Genomic DNA, 21704 nt, shown 5'->3' on the forward strand with positions numbered 1-21704 from the left:
CCTGTCACTCCAGGCCTTTTTCCAAAGTCCCTCTCCAGCTCTCTTGCAGGTTCCCTTCAGGCACTAGGAGGGGTGAGTAGGTCACCCCAGAGTGTCTCTTCTCCAGGCTGAACAATCCCAATCCTTCCAGCAGAGGAGCTCCAGCCCTCTGATCATCCTGGTGCCTCCTCTGGACTGTCTCCAGCAGCTCCCCATCCTCCTGATGTTGTTCCCCAGATCTGGAGGCAGCTCTGCAGGTGGGATCTCACCTGAGTGGGGCAGAGGAGCAGAATTCCCCCTTTCCTGCTGCCCACAAGGGTTTCTGGGCTGAGTCAGGTGCAGTTCTCACCCCCCAGCACCCCCAAGTCCTTCTCCCAGGGCTGCTCCATCTGCTTATCCCTAGCCTGGATTAATCCTTGGGGCTGCCCCAATGCAGGTGCAGCACCTGAATCTGACAGCAGAAAGCCCAAGGATGCAGTCACTAAAGAACAAATCGTGCCTAAACCTGGCCACCCTCCTCCCTTCCTTCAAGAAGAGAGCAGTTTCTTAATATATTATGTTTCCAAAGTCTGTTAGGGATAAAAAGAACCACTGCTCCAATAATGTGGTGAAGAGATTGAGATAGAACTACACGGTCCTATCATCAAGCTGATTATTTGCTTCATTGCAAAGCATCACATCTTTAGTTCAGCCATTGATTTGAGGCTTTCAAATCATTTTGTGATCTTTCTTCGCTCTGAGCATTCCAGCGCTTGGCAGAGATTCATTTTAGATCATCCCCGGTCATTTGCCACACTTTAGTGCTCCACTACTCAAGTAGAACTTGATGTACACAGAAAATAAGAGATGTCATCAGGGCTGTGTAATCCATTTCATATAAATCCATCTCTGCAATAACACCCAAGCCTTACCCTTGTCTTGTGAAAATCTCTCTAATCTCCCAAGCCACCTTGGGGAGCTTGAGATAGAGGGAAGCAAAACAAAATATATTCTACTCTTATAAAAGCAAAGAGCCACGTTTTGTTTCCAGGAAAATAGGAATCACTTCTAGGGCCTTGCTGCAGAAAATAATAACTTGTTTACAAAGTTTGTTTACTGCAAGGAATAGAAAAATTGCCTTTTCTTCCCTTTTTTTTTGGATGACTATTGCTGAGTTAAATAAACTGCCATAGCCACATTCAGCAAAAGCAATCTCATATTCCTTATTATATTCGTAGCCTTAGATTTCAGACAACAATAGAAAGCTGTAGGCACCCTGACAATTATTTAAACCTACAATCTGTAATTGCTCAGGAGCAAAAAAATAATTACATTCAAATAACAAGCAATTCAACAAGCAGCCCTTTCGTCCTCCTTTCCCCTTAACCCTTTTCCAAACCAATAAATGCCTTCCAAGTGCACCTAGATCATTCAAATGGATCTATTTTGAACCACAGCTGACCTTAATGGAAATATGGAAGTTCCAAGAGTTATTTTCTCATCTGCTGCGAGCCAATGAAATGATGGTGAGTTCTCACTTGCAAAAGAGAACAACTCTTCCTCCCCATCTCCAAAAAGAAAAAGATAATTACTCAAGAAAATACCACAGTAGATTGTTAGAGAAAAACTAATTTATATCTAGAGGGGCAGCCAGAGGCCAAATATTAATGTGGTTAGTCATTTACCCAACATACCGTACATTCATTCCCAAAAATACATGGATTGGCAGGGTTGGAAATAAAGGAAATATAATAACTGCTGAGGCAGAGTGGCACCAATGGCTCGGCAAAGGAACTGCCATTACTCACAGCCAAGTCCATGACCTGCAGCTCTCCAGATCCATGGTTTTCTTAGACATCCCACAAAGCATCCTGTGCCCTCTGGTTGGCAGGCGGCTGAGCTGAAGGGCTGTGGCAGCACAGTCCTGCTGCAATAAACAGGACCTCCAACCTTGAACTGGATTTTGGGGAGCCTCTGCCACAGATCCTCGTGGGAATGTGTTTGGAATAACTGCAGCTACCCAGCCAGGCTGGGAGAACTCCAGCACTGCAGCCATGGAGACAGAGTGATGCCTTAAGGATTTTTAGATTCTGTTTTTCATGTACGTGTAGTTTTAGTGTGTAGCTCTAGACTCGATATACAAAAAACCTCTGTTCCCAGCATTTTAGACGAAACAATTCCTCTCAGTTGGAAAATCCAAGGACACCTTGCTGCCTCAGAGCCCCAAAATATGCAAACAACAGTGAACTGGGGGGAGCAAGCTTGGGGTAACTGACATCATCACCTGAAGGTGTAATTAGAGAATTGAGGCGCGATATGCTATTAGACCAAATTTATAAAATGTGAAGAACTCATGACTCATCATCCATTTTGGATGTAGCCTCTCAAGTCGGCTCTGTCTGCCTTTAATGTACCTAAAGGCCTTTAATAAATTAATCTGCTTTTTATTGTCCTGTTATTGTCTAGCCTTCTGCTTTAGGAAGCCCTGTTTAGGCATCAAGAGCTGTGGTGCTCCAGGGTGGAAGCAGTGAGAGGACATTCCATGCTTCCATCCAACCCACCTGATCCTCTCCCACACCCATGCCAAGCCAGAAGACACATCCAGAATCAGTTGTTGACTCCTTTACAGCATCATGGTTCAATCAGTCACTTTGCCTCCTTTGGAATTTGGGGGATTTTATGGATGTGCAACTTCAAAACAGGTCAGAGGCAATTATTGGTATGTTTATCATGTTTGCAGAACTTTTCTAACAGAAAGGAATTCACAAACATCTTCAGAGAATTATTTCTCATGACTAATCACAGAATGAAAGGATGGTTTGGGTGGGGAGGAACCTTAAAGCTCATCCTATTCCAACCCCTGCCATGGGCAAAGACACTTTTCACTATCCCAGGTTGCTCCAAGCCCTGTCCAGCCTGCCCTTGGACACTTCCAGGGATCCAGGGGCAGCCACAGCTTCTCTGGGAAACCTGTTCCAGTGCCTCCCCACCCTCCCAGCCAGAAATTCCTTCCCAATATCCCATCTGGCAGTGGTAAACCATTCTCCCTTGTCCTGTCCCTCCATCCTTTGTCCCAAGTCCCTCTCCAGCCTAAATAAACTCTTTATCTACCCCAGGGATAAACCCCACCCCACCAGACCAGGCTGAGTGTCACCATTCTAACATTTAAACCTCTACATTTGTCCTCTCTGGCCATGTCAGGATCATTCCCCAGCGACTCCCACCCTGCTGTGCAGCTGGATTTTGGGATTGTCTGGAGCCTTGGGATGTCCTGAGCTGCTGTAAATTCAGACACACATGGTGCACAAGGGACACACACAGGTGACAACAACATTCCTTACCACAGCTGACATCCCAGAAGAGCCAAAAAAGGGCTGGATGGCCACAGCCAGGCAAGGCTCCATGTCACCCCTTTGGTCACCAGGAGGACACCCTGCCCTCTCTCCATCCCTGAGCCTGTGGATGCTGTCCCTAATTCCAAACACATCCCAGCATTCCAGCTCCAGCCCCTCGACTCGAACACGTGTCTGCTGCTGCATAATTCATTACATGACTCTCAATAATTTCCAGTCAAGGTTCAAGCAGGAATGTGTCACACCAGGATTAGATTATTTATGAGCATAATGTTGGATTTAAGCCAATGACACACCAATAAATTTTATCTCCAAGCCTGACATATCTCATGCTGTTTTCCCTGGCTCACAAACAAATAGCTACGGCTGTCTCAGAATTACTTGCATTCAACTTAAATCAGAATTTTTTTTTGTGATTAGCTCTTATCTTGCTTGAAAAACTGATCATATTATTTCTTTCTCCCAGACGCTGACGTGTGGTTTCACCTCCATTTCTCAAGTGTGTCCTGCACAGAGAGCAAAGTCAGGTATTCCAGAATAAAAATGTGGAATTAGGTGCTGTTTGAGCCTCTTAAAGGATGGATTTTTTACTCTTTTCTAAAGACGAAAGACTTTTTCCTGTCACCCAGGAAAAGCAGATCCAGAGTTAATTTCCACTGAAAATAATCTAATAGGGGCATTCCCCTAAATGCAAGGGTAAATAATACACCAATAATGCATAAATACACATGATATATAAATATTTATTAAAAAATATTGTTATATAAATAAATAGTGGGACATAAAGGATTGTCTGTGCAATTCTAGGAGCAATTCTTCTCATCCAACCCCATGCAGACTCGAAGAGCTGCACTTAAATCTCCACTATTTGTGTTCACATGTGACAAACAGTGCCTGAGATCCCATGACAGTCTGGATGTCATGGGAGATCCAGTTCTGATGGAATGAGATGATCTCCAAGGTCTTCTCCAACTCCAGCCTTTCTGGAATTCTGTGATTCTATTCCATTTGAGCCCTCTAAGTTTCAGGAGTATTTCTAAGCCATTATTTTAAAAGTTGATGAAGGTTTTTGTATCTTTGACGTGAAGAAAGTTATCTAATAATATATTTTTTCAATAACTTCATCAGGTGAGAAAAACTCCTGAAAAATCAAGAAAATCACTCTAAATTCTCCCAAACTTAATAACCCAATAGTAAGTAATCCATATTTTTTAATATAGATTAATCCCTCTTTGCTCAGTCTCACACCCCCAGATCTAAAATTTCCAGGCAGTGGAAGATTGTGATATCCTTGTGAAGATAAAGCCATTAGGATCTGCTCACAACCCTTTGTGAATGTCACAGTATAGGTAAAATTATCAAAACAGCACCATTTTCCCCCTCCAAAAACCCTCTTCGATATTTTTCTCGTGGCTGAACAGAATAAATCATCAGCACTCTGTGTGTTTTACTCCATGTCACCACTCCCTGTGCTTTATTAGCAGGAATCAAAGGATAAATCTGATGGTAAATGTGTCCATCCCAGCACATAAACAAACACACACACAAATATATCTATATATCTCCTGCAAAGCAGCATCAATCGGATCAGGGCGGCCTCCAGTTATTAACAGGATAATTTACTTCTATTTCCAACTTAAACCAACTCAGAATGATGCCAAGCATATGCTCCTCCTGCTCACTGATATATTCTTATTTATCACTGGCATGGAATTACTTCTCTGCAAGGCTTTTGCAATGGCTCAAGGTGCTCCTGCTGCCTTTTTTGCATGGGAAATAAAACAATAAATTCATAAAATAAAAAATCAATCAATAAATAAAATACAGCTAAATTTTAAAAATTCATCTATAGATAAAGAGAAAAATAATGCTCTTCTTGAAGACAATTCCTGCTGTTGGAGATCACCGAGCCCTGTCTCAGAAGTCATGAAAATTAACTGTGTCTCCTCTACTCCTTTCTGTGGCAACGTCCCCAAAACATAATTAAAAGGTTGTTTTAAGGTGAATGATGCTGATTAAAAAGCTGCAGGCTGACTTTTAAAATCCTCCAGATCTTCCCTAATGTGCAATACCCACTCTAAGTGGAAATCCACACAAAGCTGAAATCTTCATTACCTCAAGAAACCTAAATTAACATAAAACAAACTCCCTGATGGAGAAGCACAGAGATTGTGTTTGAAGGCCACATTACTTTTGTTTTCCAAAGGAAAAAGAGATGTGGCTCCTTTGAAAGCAAAGGATGTTCTAAAGGGTTGTGCTCATCAAGGACAGCTTTCACTTTGTGTTAGGGATATTTTATTGTCCCTTATTAGTGTTTATAAATGTCAGGAAATGTCCTTGGTGAGGACCAAGCAGAACTGTAGCATTTTGTTTTTATCAGGGTCTCCTTGCCCAGCACTCTGCCCATTTACATTCCCACAAAGCTGATGCACAATTCCATCAAATCAGAGCAGCAGCATTTAAAGCACAATGCCCAGGATATTCCAGAAGGACAACAGAAAGTGAGTGTTGAGATTTTTCTTTCAAAAGATCCTGGAATTATGGTTATTTCTGTGTTTATCACCTTATTTTACAGCAGGCTTAGGGGAAAATTTTCAGTTCAGGGCTTTTCTGCTTATGCTTTAAAATATAAACAGAGAATATTCCCTGGCAGTGTCTTAAAAAAAAAAAACCAAAAAAAACTTGGAGGTTTGACCAGCAAACCAGAGCATCTCACTTCAGGCAAGGTTGTGAGGAAGAAGATGATCTGAGGAGAAGGATTTGGGGATGATGGTGAAGGAAAAGCTGGACTTGCCCTGACCATGAGTACTTGGAGCTCAGAACCACCCTGAGCCCTGGGCTGATCTCCAGTGTGGGCAGCAGGGGAGGGGAGAATTCTGCTCCTCTGCCCTGCTCAGGTGAGACCTCACCTGCAGAGCTGCCTCCCCATCTGGGGAGCAAAAGCATAAGGATGTGGAGCTGCTGGAGAGTCCAGAGGAGGCACCAGAGCTGCTCCAAGGGCTGGAGCTCCTCTGCTCTGCAGCCAGGCTGGGAGAGCTGGGGGTGTTCACCTGGAGAAGAGAAGGATCCAGGGAGACCTCAGAGATCCTGCCAGTGCCTAAAGGGGCTCCAGGAGAGCTGGAGAGGGACTTGGGACAAGGGATGGAGAGACAGGACACAGGGAATGGCTTCCCACTGCCAGAAGGCAGAGTTAGATGGGATATGAGGAAGGAATTTCTGGCTGTGAGGGTGGTGAGGCCCTGGAATAGAATTCCCAGAGAAGCTGTGGCTGCCCCTGGATCCCTGGAAGTGTCCAAGGCCAGGCTGGACAGGGCTTGGAGCAACCTAGGATGGTGGAAGGTGTCTCTGCCCATGGCAGGGAGTGGGATGGGATGAGTTTTAATGTCCCTTCCCATCCAAACTATTCCATGATTCCATGTTTATGCAGTGGCAGCAATAAGGATGAACCAGGACCTGACAGCAGGGGTTGGGAACTGGGCTGAGTTTGAGTTCTCACAAAGAAGCAACAAAAAGACAAAATTAGTATCTGGAAAAAAAGAAAAAGGAAAATGGGAACTAGGGGTAGATTTCTTTCACAAACAAGTGAGAGAAAGGTAAGAACAAGAACACAATTTGGTTTAGGGACAGAGCAGCCTCCCTTCAGGCCATCCCCTTTTGTTATGCCATGATTTCCCAGGCTTTCTCCCTCATTCCAGAACTGCAGAAACTCAGTATCCATTTTCCACCACCATGTGAACACAGGACAGCATCAATGCCTCAGAACTCTACAAACCCAGCCAGTTAATCCACTTCCCTCTCTTTTCCAAGTGCTGAAAGAGAATTAACACAAGACATAAATGCCTTCTGCAATACATTCCCTCCAGCTCTCAATTCTTCCACAACATGATCCTTGTATCACTTGGTGATATCACTGTGGATGTTTCTCCTCCATTTGGGTCAGAGTAAACACACCTCTTTCAACATCATCAAGTCTTACATTTTCTTCAGACAGAGACAAAACATCTTCTGATGTGTAGCATTGTTTAAAGTTTTCTTCCTTTCCTTCAGCAGCAGAGAAAAACAGTTTGTTCTATTTTTACTGTCTGTGCAAGCAAAAAAGGTGTTTCTCTTGGGGGCCAAACTTTGCTCCCTGTGATTTTCTTTTCCTGGTGAAAAATAGTCATTGAAAACTCAGCTGGACCAAAAGACTTCTTAAAAGTAGTTCTTCTCTTACACAGCCACCTGCAGCTGTTCCAGGGGGGAGTAAAAGAAACAGATGGATTTATCCATTCTTAAACACATCATCCCACTTGCAAATAGAAATATCTTCCTTGAGTTGAGAAGTTGCCCTGATGAGGCATTTATCCACAGAAACAGAATGGTTTGGGTTGGAGGGACATTAAAGTTCCAACACCTGCCACGGGTAGGGACACCTTCCACTATCCCAGGTTGTTCCAAGCCCTGTCCAACCTTTATGGGAAGAAGCTGAAGCTCCCAAGAGCAGGGTGTGTTGGAGGAGCTCAGTTTTCCAAGGGTCCCAGACCCATGTGCAGCAGAAACAGATGAACACTTCCTTACCAGGCTGAGAAACCTCATTGGACACTCCTGGTGTATCTTGGTTTAATTTTTAAATAACTTTCAGGAGCAGTGGGACATAATAACTCAGGCAAAACACAATAATAACACAGCTCTGTGGAATTACTGGAATGTGCTGCTGTCTAATAAGAGCAGAGCAGAAGGTGACCAGGCCTGGATCCGTCTGCCAGCTCTGAAACATCCATAATTAGATCTTATCAGTTCCTTAACATCCTATTTCTATCTGCACTTTGTTTACACCAAGAAACCAATTATGCCATTACAAGCCAGTCTATGTCAAGCAAACAGAGCTCAGTGTGCTCCTGTATTTTAAAAGTGTTGTAATTACAGATCTGAACTATTGCCAGATTTCAGTGAAGGTAAATAAGAGCCCTTCTATGCACACACCATATGCACGATGCTTCCTCTTGGAGGAATAAGGTGACTTATAAATCTCAGGGAATACAGAGGTGCTCTGGGATAAACTGGAGTCTTGCAACAGCAGCAGTTGATAAGGAAAAGAAATGCTTAAAATTCAACAGAAACCTGACCAGAAACATTTCTGAGGATAATTTCCCTGCCCATGGCAGGGGGTTGGAATGAGCTGATCTTTAAGGTTCCTTCTATGATGTTTTGATAATGCAGCAGTGCATTTAAATGTGTTTAAAATATGCAAGAGTTACAGTGGTACTGAGGAAAATATTAATTTCTTGAGGACGTGAATGTTCTGCAGCTTTGAGGCATTTTGGGGTATTCTACCCCTGGTAAAAAAGTTGAATTTAGGCTCTAAACTGCTTATTTTTAAAACATCATCAACCCCCCCTATAAATGCTCAGATTTTGAGTTTTGGTTAGGTTTTGGGTCAAAACCAGTTTTAAAACAAAATACCTTTAACTGAATATATCCATGGCCATAAAACTTCCAAGAAAACTTTCTGGACAGTTGTTTATTGAATGGTTTCTATTTCATCATTCATAACCCAAACATGTAACACCAAGAGTCTCACCTCTTCCACAGAAACACAGAACCCCAGAATGGTTTGGGCTGGAAGGGACCTTGGAGACCACCCAGTTCCAATCCCTTCCACCATCCCAGATAGCTCCAAACCCCATCCAGCCTGGTCTTTAACACCTCCAGGGATGGGAATCCTCAGCTTCTCTGGGCAACAGCTACAGAATTTAGGAATACACTTCCAGGCATTTTTGACACAGCATTGCAGCATCTCCAGTGAGGCTGTGAGCAGTGCTTGTGCACCTCATGTGCCCTTGGTGTTTTAATGTTAGCTGGCAGCTGGATTAAGAGGCCACAGGATGGGGAGGATTAAAAGATTTCCATTAAATAATCACCTTCACCCTCAAAATGTGGCTTTTTTCCCCACGGTAGCAACAAGGACACATTTCTTTATCCTAATGAACAATAGGTGCATCTCCAGCAGCTGAGTGATGCTGCACAGACAATGGGAGAGTCTCAGGATCATTTAAATCATCCTTTGAAACCTGTGAGGTTCTGGTAGAGGTTTTGCAGGAGAGGGAGCTGTGGAATGAAATCCAACTGCATTTTGCAGCAGGTGGAAGGCTTAGTGTTTACAACCCTGCATTATATTTTATTCTGCTGTTTCAGTGGTGCATCTGAACCTATCCAAGCAGGAGGAAAATTCGCTGCTAACTGGCTGCCTCTACACAACCAACTTTTAGCTTTTGCAGATGAATCCTGCAATGATTTTGCATCATTTTGCAGATGAATCCCAGGATGGGTCAGGTTGGAAGGGAGCACTGTGGGGTCATCTGGTGAATTCCCTGCTCCAACAGGGTCATCCCAGAGCACAGGATTGTGTCCAGATGGGTCTGGAATGATCCCAGCAATAGAAACTGGAATAACACCAGTGATGGAAACTAGAATAACACCAGTGAGAGAAACTGGAATAATGCCAGTTAGGAAAACTGGAATAACCACAGTGAGGGAAACTGGAATAACCCCAGTGAGGGACACTCCACTGGGAAATAAGAGGGATCACTTCTAAGTAACTACTGCTCTTCCAGACTCGTCCCTGTGAATCCCAATGAAAGGATTAAAGGATGTTTCTGGAAGATGGGTGTGAAAATCCTGTCTCAGTGAGGTGGAATCATAAACTTGACTGGCTCAGGCTCTTTCCTGAGCTTACAGAGTCCCAAAATATGAAGAACTTGCTGTTAATAGGATCACACCTGGATAGGATGAGTAATAATACCTAAGTGATGGTTTTCTTCTTTGACTGCTTGTTTTAGAATCAGAGAATCCCAGAATGGTTTATTTTTGGAAGGGACTTTAAAGCTCATCCAGTTCCACAGACAGGGACATCTTCCACTGTCCCAGGTGGCTCCAAGCCCTGTCCAACCTGGCCTTGGGATTGGAGGGAGGAAAAGTGAACCACAGCTCCCTTTTCCCATCCCACCCACCAAACTGGGATGCCAACACCAACAAATTCCAGGGATTTCCATCAGAGTCATGTTTGTGCATTATTCCATTGCAGGTCTAATAGCAAAAATCGGGATGTGCAGGTTTTCTGTTCCTTCACAGCACAGATGGCACCAGCCTGAGCTTTCACCACTGAAGCCCAACACTTGCAATCACAGCCTTGTGGAAAATTTAGGACAATTTAAAAAGAATGGAAGTTCCCAGGCTTGATGGGAATGTTGCAGAGTTCCTCAGGAGTGTTTCAAAGTGTGCTGCTTAGTAAGATTTTGTAATTTTCTGGTTAAATTCTCTTGCTGATTTTTATGAATTGTTTGCAGTGAGTAATGATAGAACCAACACACACCACTAACAATGGAAATCTGATCTGATCATGACACAGGAAGTAAAAAAAAAAAAAACCAAACCAGAAGATTCTTTTGTTAAAAAAATATTTAAATAGCATGGACTGCATCAATATCAGACTGTACTAGAACCCTCTGACCCTTCCTGCTGTAAGAAATTCAAAGAAGAATCTCTACATCCATCTTAACCTTAGAGCTCAAAAGGTTAGAATCATTTTCAATTTCCTCCAAAAGAAAATTAGAAAACAACCACTCATTCCACTGCTCCAAGAATTTTTTCATGTTCCCAAAATCCACGGAGAAGGAGACACTGACAGAAAGGGAACACCAAATTGGGGGAACTCTGAAGAGAAGCTGAATAAATCACGTTGGAAGCTGAAGGATGACAACCACAAACCATTTCTCCTCTTCAGCCATGAAACTACACCAACATTAGCTGACTCTTACCACGATTTTTTGCAATCATCAGTTGAAAAGGTCATTTTTGGAGTATTAAATTAATGGGTATCGAGGACTAACTCAATATTTACTTCAACGTCACAGATAGAGAAACATTTAATAGAGTATAACGCATTTCATAAAGCACCTTGCACACGTTAATATAGAAATATATGCTTTTTAAACAACTCAATTGCATCAAAACAGCATAAGAAAATTTTCATTCTCTGTAGCAATAAATTTTAAGAATAACTGCCATAGAAATCCACTTTTTTCTTCCCCAGTAAATCCCAAAGGCTTGCCTTAAGGACTAACATCAGCACAATCTGAAATGAGAGCTCTGACAATTCCCAGATTTGGGTAAAGTCCAGATTTTGGTTGGAAAAGGGTGATTTTGATCTATTTTAGGATGTTTATTACTTCCACAAGTAACTAATTTCTCTGGAGAATCACCTTTCCAAGTTTTCAAAAAGAGAATGACATTTTCATAGAAAAGAGACAGATAGAGTGAAATTAAACTTCTTTTCCAATTGGCCACTTTTCCAGCTCTGATGGCTCCCAACAGGAACTCTCCAGGACTCTTCACAAGGTCAAGTACAAACCAGCAGGTTTGGTTTGGGGCATTTAAATGACAACAACTCTCCAAGTCCAGTAGATCCCAAACAATTGGAATTCCTTGCATGGCTTGAAGTGTGAAGAATCATGGATCATCTTCAGAATTTTGTTTAACCTCATGAATGATCTTAGAGGAATCAGCATACATAAAAAGCTACTACTTTGGAAATTTTAGGGAATAAAATACAGGATTTGCATTTTCTGCTAGTACAACTAAGAAAACATATTTTTAGTGCATTTCTTTATGTGGAAATTACATATAAAGGACATCTCCCAAAATGCCCAGTGGCTTTAGCTGGTTGCAGTGACTGGAAAATGGCAGGAGCAGCCCAAATTCTGAAACTCGAAGGAATCAGGCTGAAATTAAGAAATCTGGAAGGCAGAAACACCACAGAGCTTTGAGCTTTTATTTTCAAACTGATGCCTTACCAAAGAGAGCCATCTGTGTTCCCTCTGGGAAAGGTTCAACCACTCTGTTCCCGTTGACATGATGTTTATCTAGAAGGGGGGAGAAAAAAAAAAAAACAAGTTAAAATGTGATAGAGTATTTGCTTTGCATAAAATCAACTGCTTATTTCTCACAGATCCATTGAAACCTGAACAATTCCCATAGGAAGGGACAATTTCCTCTATCCCAGGTTGCTCCAAGTCTCATCCAGCCTGGCCTTGGACACTTCCAGGGATCCAGGGGCAGCCACAGCTTCTCTGGACAACCTGTGCCAGGACCTCACCACCCTCACAAGGAACAATTCCTTCCCAATATCTAATTTAAACCTCCCCTCTTGTAGTTTAAAACCTTTTCAGTGACATCCCCACATTCATTTTTTGCTACCAAGACCGATTTTAAACAACGGTGGCAAGAAATGAAACTGCCTGAAGTCAAAATACAACTTTCAGTTCACAAAATACTTCCCAGGGAGAAAAAGCAAGATAATTTCTCAGCACATGCATTGATTTAATTCCTTTAGTCCTGATCCTGGAGAGGAATAAACCAGGTCAAAAAAAGGAATGTGGGCTCACTTGTGAATTCCCTGAAAACAATATTTCTCATTAGCAGGGAGGCACATTCCTAATCCCAGCTGGCATCCAACATTTACCAACAGCCAGTGAGAGGGGAAAATCAGGGTTATCTGCAAGTGGAGCAAGAGGTGCCACGAGTCAATTGGTGGCATTTAGGAAAATTGGATGTCCTGTGCGTCAAGAGAGGAGGGGCTTTGGGAAAGAAATTGTTGGGAGGCTCCAGAGTGGGAGTACCATGGCCAAGGTTTCAACCTCGTTAGCTCAGCTGGTATTCCCAACATGATCTACAGCCACAGGAGAGGAGTGAACAGTCAGAAAAATTACAGAACATCTTGTAAGATCAAATAAACTAACCCTGCCCTCGCCCTGATAGCTGCCTTCATTTACAGAGTGAGTGACATCCATGATGTATGAAGCAGTTATCATTTCAAATGGCCAGGCTTTCAATATATTAAAATTAAACTTTCAGAGGTGAGACGGGCTTGAATGAAAGTAATATTTTCAGAGTTCTCAAGTTGTCTCCCAACGTCTTCACACTTTTCGTTTCAAAGATCTCAGCCAGATAAAATGATTCATTTTCTTGTCATTCATACTTTGGCTCACTGTTTTTTCCAGTATTTCCTGCACAGATGCATTAAATAGTAAAAAATAAATTAAAAAAAATTAAAAGGACCTTAACAAATACACATTCAACCTCAGGAAGAAAGTAACAACACATAAGTAAAAACATGTAAGTAACAACAACTTTCCCCAAGGAGAATCAAAGGATATCCCAGTTTGGGGTTTTTTACTGTTTTCTACGTGCAAATATTGAAATTCTCAGCTATAAACTGGATTGACTAACTCTAGAAAATTAGGACTACTTTGGCCCCATGCAATTAGAACAAAATTAGGACTATCCCTGTACCTTGCCACCAGAAAGAATAAATTACTTTTCCAAGCTCATTGTCATTCCAGAGAGAAGGGATTGCAGTAAGTAGGAAAAAACTTGTCATTACAAAGACATGGAGAGAATTCCAGTGAACACTGGACTGGCTGTAAGTTCACTTCAGCCTCCTGGTGCTGAAAACAGCACATTGCACCCCAATACTGTCAATCTATGGAGTTAATCTGTCAACACATGTGGAAAAACTGAACTGGGAGAACATGGAACATCAAATCCCAGGATAGTTTGGTTGGAAGGGACCTTAAAGTTCATCCAGTTCCACCCCCTGCCATGGGCAGAGACACCTTGAACTATCCCAGGCTGCTCCAAATCCCATCCAAGCTGACCTGGAACACTTCCAGGGATGTCTATCATGTTTTTTTCTCCCCTTGATCCTCAAAGTAAAGCCATTTGTTAAGGAATAGATTCTTACTTTTATTTTATTGATATTCAAGCTGTCAGAATTTTCACGAACATACATTCACAAACAACAGCCTCTCAAAACTTCCAAATGCTGCCCCATCCTCTACTGCCAAAACTCTCTAAATTTTCCAAACTAAGCCTCAGAGATTCCTGTGACACACTTTGCTCCCCGATGAAGAGAACTAGTAGGAGCAGAAAGCAACACAGATCCTGGAGGACTTGACATTCAACTTTAGCTTCAGGCAAAGTCTGCCTCAGACAGGTGCAATGTCTGCTTTGTGCTCCTTAGATTCTCTGGATTTTAATGAAATAATCCTTCACAGATCCTCTCTATCTGTGAAACAGCAAAATGCACGGAAAAATAATCAAAAGTTGCTAAGTATTTCTTAGACGTTAGCTCCTCAGTATTTCTTAGACGTTACGCAGTTTTTATACTTATCACTGGATAGTTTCTAACATGGTCGTACAACTGCCCTTGGCTAAAGAGTCACTGACTTCAGGTAAAGTTCTGTCCGTGGATTATCCCAGAAATATGGAATGGCTTGGGTGGAAAGGGATCTTAAAAACCATCCCATTTCACCCCCTGCCATGGGCAGGGACACCTACCACCATCCCAGGCTGCTCCAAGCTCTGTCCAGCCTGGCCTTGGACACTTCCAGGGATCCAGGGGCAGCCACAGCTTCTCTGGGAATTCTATTCCAGGGCCTCCCCACCCTCACAGGGAACAATTCCTTCCCACTATCCCATCTATCCCTGCCCCCTGGCAGTTTGAAGCCATTCCCTGTGTCCTGTCCCTCCATCCCTTGTCCCAAGTCCCTCTCCAGCTCTCCTGGAGCCCCTTTAGGCACTGGCAGGAGCTCTGAGCTCTCCCTGGATCCTTCTCTTCTCCAGGTGAACACCCCCAGCTCTCCCAGCCTGGCTCCAGAGCAGAGGAGCTCCAGCCCTTGGAGCATCTCTGTGGCCTCCTCTGGACTCTCTCCAGCAGCTCCAAATGTTGTTGTTCCCCAGATCTGGAGGCAGCTCTGCAGGTGGAATCTCACAAGGCTGAGTAGAACCATCTCCCTCCCCTGCTGCCCTCACCACAAGTCTGTATCTGTACCCTCAAACCACTGGAATAGACAAATCTTACCTACAAACTATTCTGGGTGTTAATTAGCCCAGCTGAAATCATATTTGATCCTATCCCAGCAATTTATCAGCATGGACAATCGAGTTCCATTGCCCGGACCTGTTCTCTGGCACATTTTAATTTATTAGGGTAAATTTCATTTATCCTCACAGTTCCATGTGGTGATGGTATCACACCCGTAATAGATAAATTTAACGATGAAATATGTTCAAATGAGAGAGTTCTGTAAAATATATTTCCTTTCAAACCAGCCTGACATAGCTCCCAACCAGATTTACAAGCCTAGAGGAAATTTAAAGAACTCTGGGTTAAGATACCCCCAGTCATTTCATGAACATTAGCTCCCTATTTGGGGACCCAAATGAATCTGCTTAGAAAAGGTTTGGCTTTCAGAGAATGCTGATCCAGCAACGAATGAAAATCAGGAATTTTCTGGTCTCAAAATATTCATTCTCAAGCAATCACAGCAAAGATTTGAGAACATTTAAATTCGATTAATAAAAGATTCATATGTTCTTCATATTTGTCTTTTGATTTTTTTTTAAGCCATTAGGGAATATTTAGATTACATATCCAAACTTGTTTTATCAGAGCAGCCGGAAAGTTATTATTTTTAAATGAAAACCGAGATTCTCACATAATCAAATTAATCCAGGAGTAGGGGTCATATTTATAAGCAAGGACTGTTAATTTTCCATGGTAAGTACAGCCAGGAATTGAATTGAAAATAGCTGATTAACCAATTACCAGGAGCCTCCTCCATCTCCTAAAGCAGAGCCACGATGGGGACAGGGGAGAGGAGGAGGGAAAGGGATGAGCAGGGATGGGAACATCCCAAAGCAAATCAGCTGCTGACTGAAGGACTCCTTTCCCCTTTCTCTTTTGCCTTTTCCTACACTTCCCATCACACCACCATGGTGGAGGATTTTGGGTACTGAGGGGTTGGGAATTTGGGAGAAAAAACAGACCAGGGAATTATAAGAATTTTTTTTTTAATTATCCAGTTATAAAATGATCTCACAGGTTATTATTTCCAAAAGTGGAATATAAGGCAGAATATAAATCCTAAGAATTACAATATGGGCACCCAATAAAGCACATTTTGGGGGCTCTGGGGGGTTTTTCCCGTGCAAGTCACAATGATCCTTGTGGGTCCTTTCCAGCTCAGGACATTCTGTGATTCTGTGGTTTTATGAAACTTTCAGTGTTTTATGAAACTTTCAGGTACAGATAACATTTAGTGTAGTTCCACATTCATTTTTTTAAGAAAGTTTGGTTAAATAAAACTTCATGCCAGGCCTGTGTGGCAAAGATTCCTTTCACCTAAACAAGGAGGGGTGAAGCCAAACATTTAGCACTGAATAAACAAATCCTTTAAATGCCTCTTGAATTGTAGATGTGAGAGGAGGAACTCATCATCAGTCACATCCCCAGTTCACCTTTCTACAGCAAAATAATGAAAGGGAGGATGATAGATGCCATTGGAAACTCAGAACATGGAGACAGACTGATGGCATTTCACTGTAAACCACAGCTGGGATTTAAAAATCCACTGAATGCCCAAGTTTTACCTCAGTGTCAAGGTTTGTACCTTCCAGAAAGAGCACAGCACAATGAATTAGGGAATTCCAGGGTGGCTTGGGATGAAAGGAACCTTAAAGATCATCCAGTTCCACCCTGTGCCATGGGCAGGGACACCTTCCACTATCCCAGGTTGCTCCAAGCCCTGTCCAACCTGGCCTTGGACACTTCCAGGGATGGGAATGGTACAATGAGAAGACCTCCATATACAGAACATAGCTGAAGACCAGTGGGTTTCTTTTCAAACAAGAAATTATCTAATTTTTCATTGTAGGGAAAGACTGCAAGAGGAGACTGGAAAAAACGGTGGAAGTTTGGCAGTGCAGTGTCACCATTTAACATGTAATGAGGAAAAGGTTTGTAAGCATCACCAAAAAGGGGAAATCCTAAGGTAACCCTAAGGAAATCCTAAGGTAAAGACAACTGAAGTTGCAAAAATAACAAATTCACTGCCCTTGGGTTTAAGTTCAACACAGGAAAACTCAGTTCCATGGAACCAAAATCAGCCTTACTGACCAGTATTTACTAAACAAGTATTTCCTTTTTAATTTAACCATTTAACCTTTAATTTAACCAGTGCATTTCAGCAAAGGATGAACCAGACACCTCCTCACTTTTTCAAACACTCATATCCAGTGCTATCCAGGAATTGGATTTGATGATCCTGGTGGGTTCCTTCCAACTCAGGATATTGGGATTCTCTGCTCCTTTACAGACTCTACAGCCTGCACTGAATTTATTAACAATGAATTAACTCTACTAAAACACACACTTCCATTAGGCCATGTGGAATTAGCACACTAGCACACTGTTATTAACACATAACAGGAACAAATGTGTTACTCCCATTTCCAAATATAAAACTTCCTCGATATCCTCAAAACAAAACTCTGTTTCAGTGTGTTTACATGTTATCTGATGAGAATTTCACTGTATTTCATTCAAATTACAGACCTAAATACCTTCAACCCTGATTTTTTAAACCTAAGGATGTTTATTTTTTCACTGTTTCATAACCTAAGAGATTATTTCCCTAAAGAAAGGGTTTAGTTCTCTAATTAAGGTACCTGATGTATATTCCAAGAGGAGCCACACATGTCTCATGTACCAAATTATGTCATAAACGAGGATTTGGTAAATTGTACAAGGATAGGATTGATCCAAACCCTTACTTATTCAGACAGAGAATGAAATAATTCACTTTATTTATATCCATCCTATCCCCTATCCCAAATTCTCCCAGATACCAGAAAATGTTTTTGAGGTGGTTTCCCAATGGTCAGCAAAGGACAGAGGGAAAGTTTGTCTGTTGGAGAGAAAGACTGTAGGAAGTGTTGCTGAAAAAATAGGAATTATCTGCTAAATTCCCCCTTTTCCAACCTGAACTAAGACCCCCACCCATTGCTCCTCATTCCAGAAGGTGGAATTAGGATTTCAAATGTTGGGATTTCAAAAACTACTCAATGGAAAAAAACAGGAAAGCTGGGCTTCACTGGGGTTTTTGGAGGACTAAAGAGAGGCACAGTTGGAAGAGGGCTGCTCTCCTTGAGTGGGATGAGATTTCAATTTATGGCAGAATTCCATCCATAAATCCTTCCTAGCTGGTGATGAAATAGAAGCTCTTCTTTCTTTTCAGGTCTAGTTCAACAAGCAGAACTGTCAGTTCTAAAAGCTCCTGTGCAATAAGAAAACCTCCTGTCATCTCAGATGAACCTTCCAGTGCTACAACTCAAATCCCTCTGTCTCCCAAAGGATATTTTCAACACAGGGACATTGATCCCCAGATCTGGTAATTTATGACTCCACCTCTGATGAGTCCTTTGCACCTTCAGCATTGGCAAAGAGATGCTGAAGAGCATCTACTGGGATTCTTTCACCTCCCAGTTCTCCAGTTCCATCCTCCATCAGGAGAGATCAGCTGTCAGCTCAAAACTAATTAAAAGGAGAGGTGGCTACATCACACTAATTCAATAATTTGAATTTTGAATGATTTAGCCCACACTTGTTTGTAGGTTCTCACTCACTGGATCCCAGCTATTATGAAAAAAAATCTGACATCACTCAATGGAATATAATAATCACAAACGTTGCTGAAAAATAAATAAGTTTATTTATCAAAACAGATCAGGAAAGGAGGAGTGGCAGCTGAAACCAGTTTGGAAATGTATTCTGGGGATGATGTCTCCCAACGTGACACGCTGTGCTCATTGCATCCAGGCCATCAAACAGATTGGGACACAGGAAGTGACTGATGGCACAGAATGTGATGTGTCCTAGCACAGAGGGTCAGCTCAGCCTCCAAACCACACAGGATCCTCGAAAAACAGAGGTGCTGCATAATGAACAAAGGCCAGGGATCACACACTGCGTTTGTTCTGCAGTTCCTACCGGGAAATGGACCAGGAGCAACAGGAAAATAACTTTTCTGAATGAAAATTGTCTTGGAAGAGGGTGGTGAAGATGCAGAGGAGAAATAACGATTGTGAAATTCCAAATCTCCTGGGGTAGAGGTGCATACTAGGAGTGGATTCATGGCAGCTGGGACAGAGAACGTGGGGTGTGGGAGTAAAATACGAGGATCAGGGATATATTTGGGGTTTAAATAGAGGAAAGTACCCTAGAAACTACAGCAACAGAATTACTGCTGTCAAGGAGACAAGATCACAAACCCTGGAGAGGCTGAGGGAGCTGGGATAGCTCAGTCTGGAGAAAAGGAGGCTCAGGGGGAACCTTCTGGCTCTGCACAACTCCTGACAGGAGGGGACAGCCAGGGGAGGTCAGGACAGGATGAGAGGAAATGGCCTCAAATTGTGTCCAGGGGAGGTCCAGGTTGGATACCGAGAACAATTCCTTGCTGGAAGGAGCTGTCCAGCCCTGGCACAGCTGCCCAGGGCAGGGGTGGAGTCCCCATCCTTGAAGGGATCTAACATCCATGTGGAGGTGGCACTTGGGGACATGGGTTAATAGTGGCCCTGGCAGTCAGGAATGGTTGGACTCTGTGATCTCTGAGGGCTTTTCCAACCCAAACAATTCTGGGGTTGTAAGATTATGTGACTTTCCCACACACAAAGCACACAAAGGAGGTCCATCACAGCTTGACTGGGCCCACATTTGCTCCTGGATCTGCTTTCTGACTCTGTAGGTGTTGAATTTTAGAGGTTTGGGGTGCATACATTAAGGGCAAACTAAATATTCCTAAACCAGGATCCCTGCACTTGGATTTAATAATCCACACTAGATATCTACATCTGAGAATTCAGCCTTGGATCCCCATGAACTCTGGAAAGAAGCAGACACTTGTGTGGTGATTCATTTGACATATTGTTTTCTTCAGGATAAAACCAATCATATTTAAAAATGTCACTTTCTGAGCACTGATTATAAGGAAAGTAGTGACAAACTTGGATGAATTCCACCTATAACCCTCCAGTAATATCACAGAGATTTAGGATCTATTCAGGGGAAGGATTAGATGTACCTGTGTGTACACAACTATTTATTAAAATATTGCCTCGACACCACTGGAGATTATGGGTTATGAACCAGACCAAATGTTAGCAGTAAAATAAATTATCAAAATAGCAAAGGAAACAGTGGCAGAGGAAAATAATGACACCAACCTAAAAAAATCTATGATTGTGAAAGAATCCTATCCAGAAGAGTTGCCAGAAGATCAGAAAGATAACATAGACAGATATATGAGATGCACAAAGTAGTCACCTCTTGTATTTTTGAGACTGTCACAGCATTTCACTTCCCAAAAACCTAAGTCATGGAGTTCTGTCATAACATAATGAGCAGTTCTCATTTTTAAAACTTACCAGAGAAGCCATGGCTGCCCCATCCCTGGAAGTGTCCCAGGCCAGGTTGGATAGGGTAACACAAAAGAAAATAATAAAAATACAGACACCTTCCACTATCCCAGGTTGCTCCAAGCCCTGCCCAGCCTGGCCTTGGACACTTCCAGGGATGGGAAGTCCACAACTCTCTGGATTGAAGGGGAAATAGAAAATATAAATGAAAATAAAACAGCCTTAAAGCTGGAACAGAGCCTGGCATTGAGCTATCCACCTAACACTGACTATCCAGGCCATTTCTGCTGCTGCTGCTTTTCATGAAGCCTCTTGTTAGTGCAGGAACTGAATGAAGATGATAAAATACAACTGGATTTGCTTCATAATTACAGACACCACCTCTCAAAATCCCACTCAAAACCCTTATCTGAACCAGCCTGGATAAGAATGGCATCAGACAGGCTGGAAAACCAAGAGATCCAAACAAAGGACGGCGATAAACAGAGCGCGAGGGAGCGGGGAGGAGATGTCCAGTGGGGTGTGGCGAGCAGGGTTGTTAAGCCTGGGTTTATTTAGCATCTTTATTAATGATCCCAGCGAAGGGGTGAAAAGCACATGAATAAAACATGTCCTGGATGCTCATCTGGGACATGGTGTGCACACCGTGAAAAATGGGAAGCAGCACAAAGCTCTGGGCAGGAATTCCGCGACGGAGCAGGGAGAGATGCAAAGCAGCTCCAGGAACACTCTGTTCTTGTTGTGGAATACAAGCTTGCACCCCCTAATTCCTGAGGAAAAAACTGTCTAAAAGAGCAGGAACCACCTGAGGGAAGGACTGAAAATTCTTAGGAGAAATAAACTTTTATAAACTTTAGAAAGCCATGGACTGGAGTCTGATCTCTGCTGGTCGTTGAATTCCTGGCACTGCTCAGTTCAGCATCTCCTCACTTGGGAATCAACACCAGAAATGCCAAATTCTAGGGAAGCTTCTGCAAGGAAAAACAGTGCAGAGCTAAAAAGTCCCCCCAACTGCTTGAAAAAAAAATTGTTAATTTATCATTTCCTTTTACATATTAATATTTACATAAATAACCTCCTAAGTGTGACTCTTGATTTAGG

General features: G+C 42.5%; 1 protein-coding gene across 1 annotated transcript in view; it reads right to left on the bottom strand.

Annotated features, from left to right (window-relative positions):
• The window catches only part of MSRA (methionine sulfoxide reductase A), a 227513-nt gene that overhangs the window by 134875 nt on the left and 70934 nt on the right, over window positions 1-21704 (bottom strand). Inside the window, exon 2 of the mRNA XM_085057156.1 lies at window positions 12143-12211. Coding sequence (XP_084913282.1) covers window positions 12143-12211 — 69 coding nt within the window. The remainder of the gene's footprint in view (window positions 1-12142; window positions 12212-21704) is intronic.

This window comes from Lichenostomus cassidix, chromosome 3 (genome assembly GCF_008360975.1).
Source record: "Lichenostomus cassidix isolate B80296 chromosome 3, HeHo_3.0, whole genome shotgun sequence".
NCBI classification, from domain to species: domain Eukaryota; kingdom Metazoa; phylum Chordata; class Aves; order Passeriformes; family Meliphagidae; genus Lichenostomus; species Lichenostomus cassidix.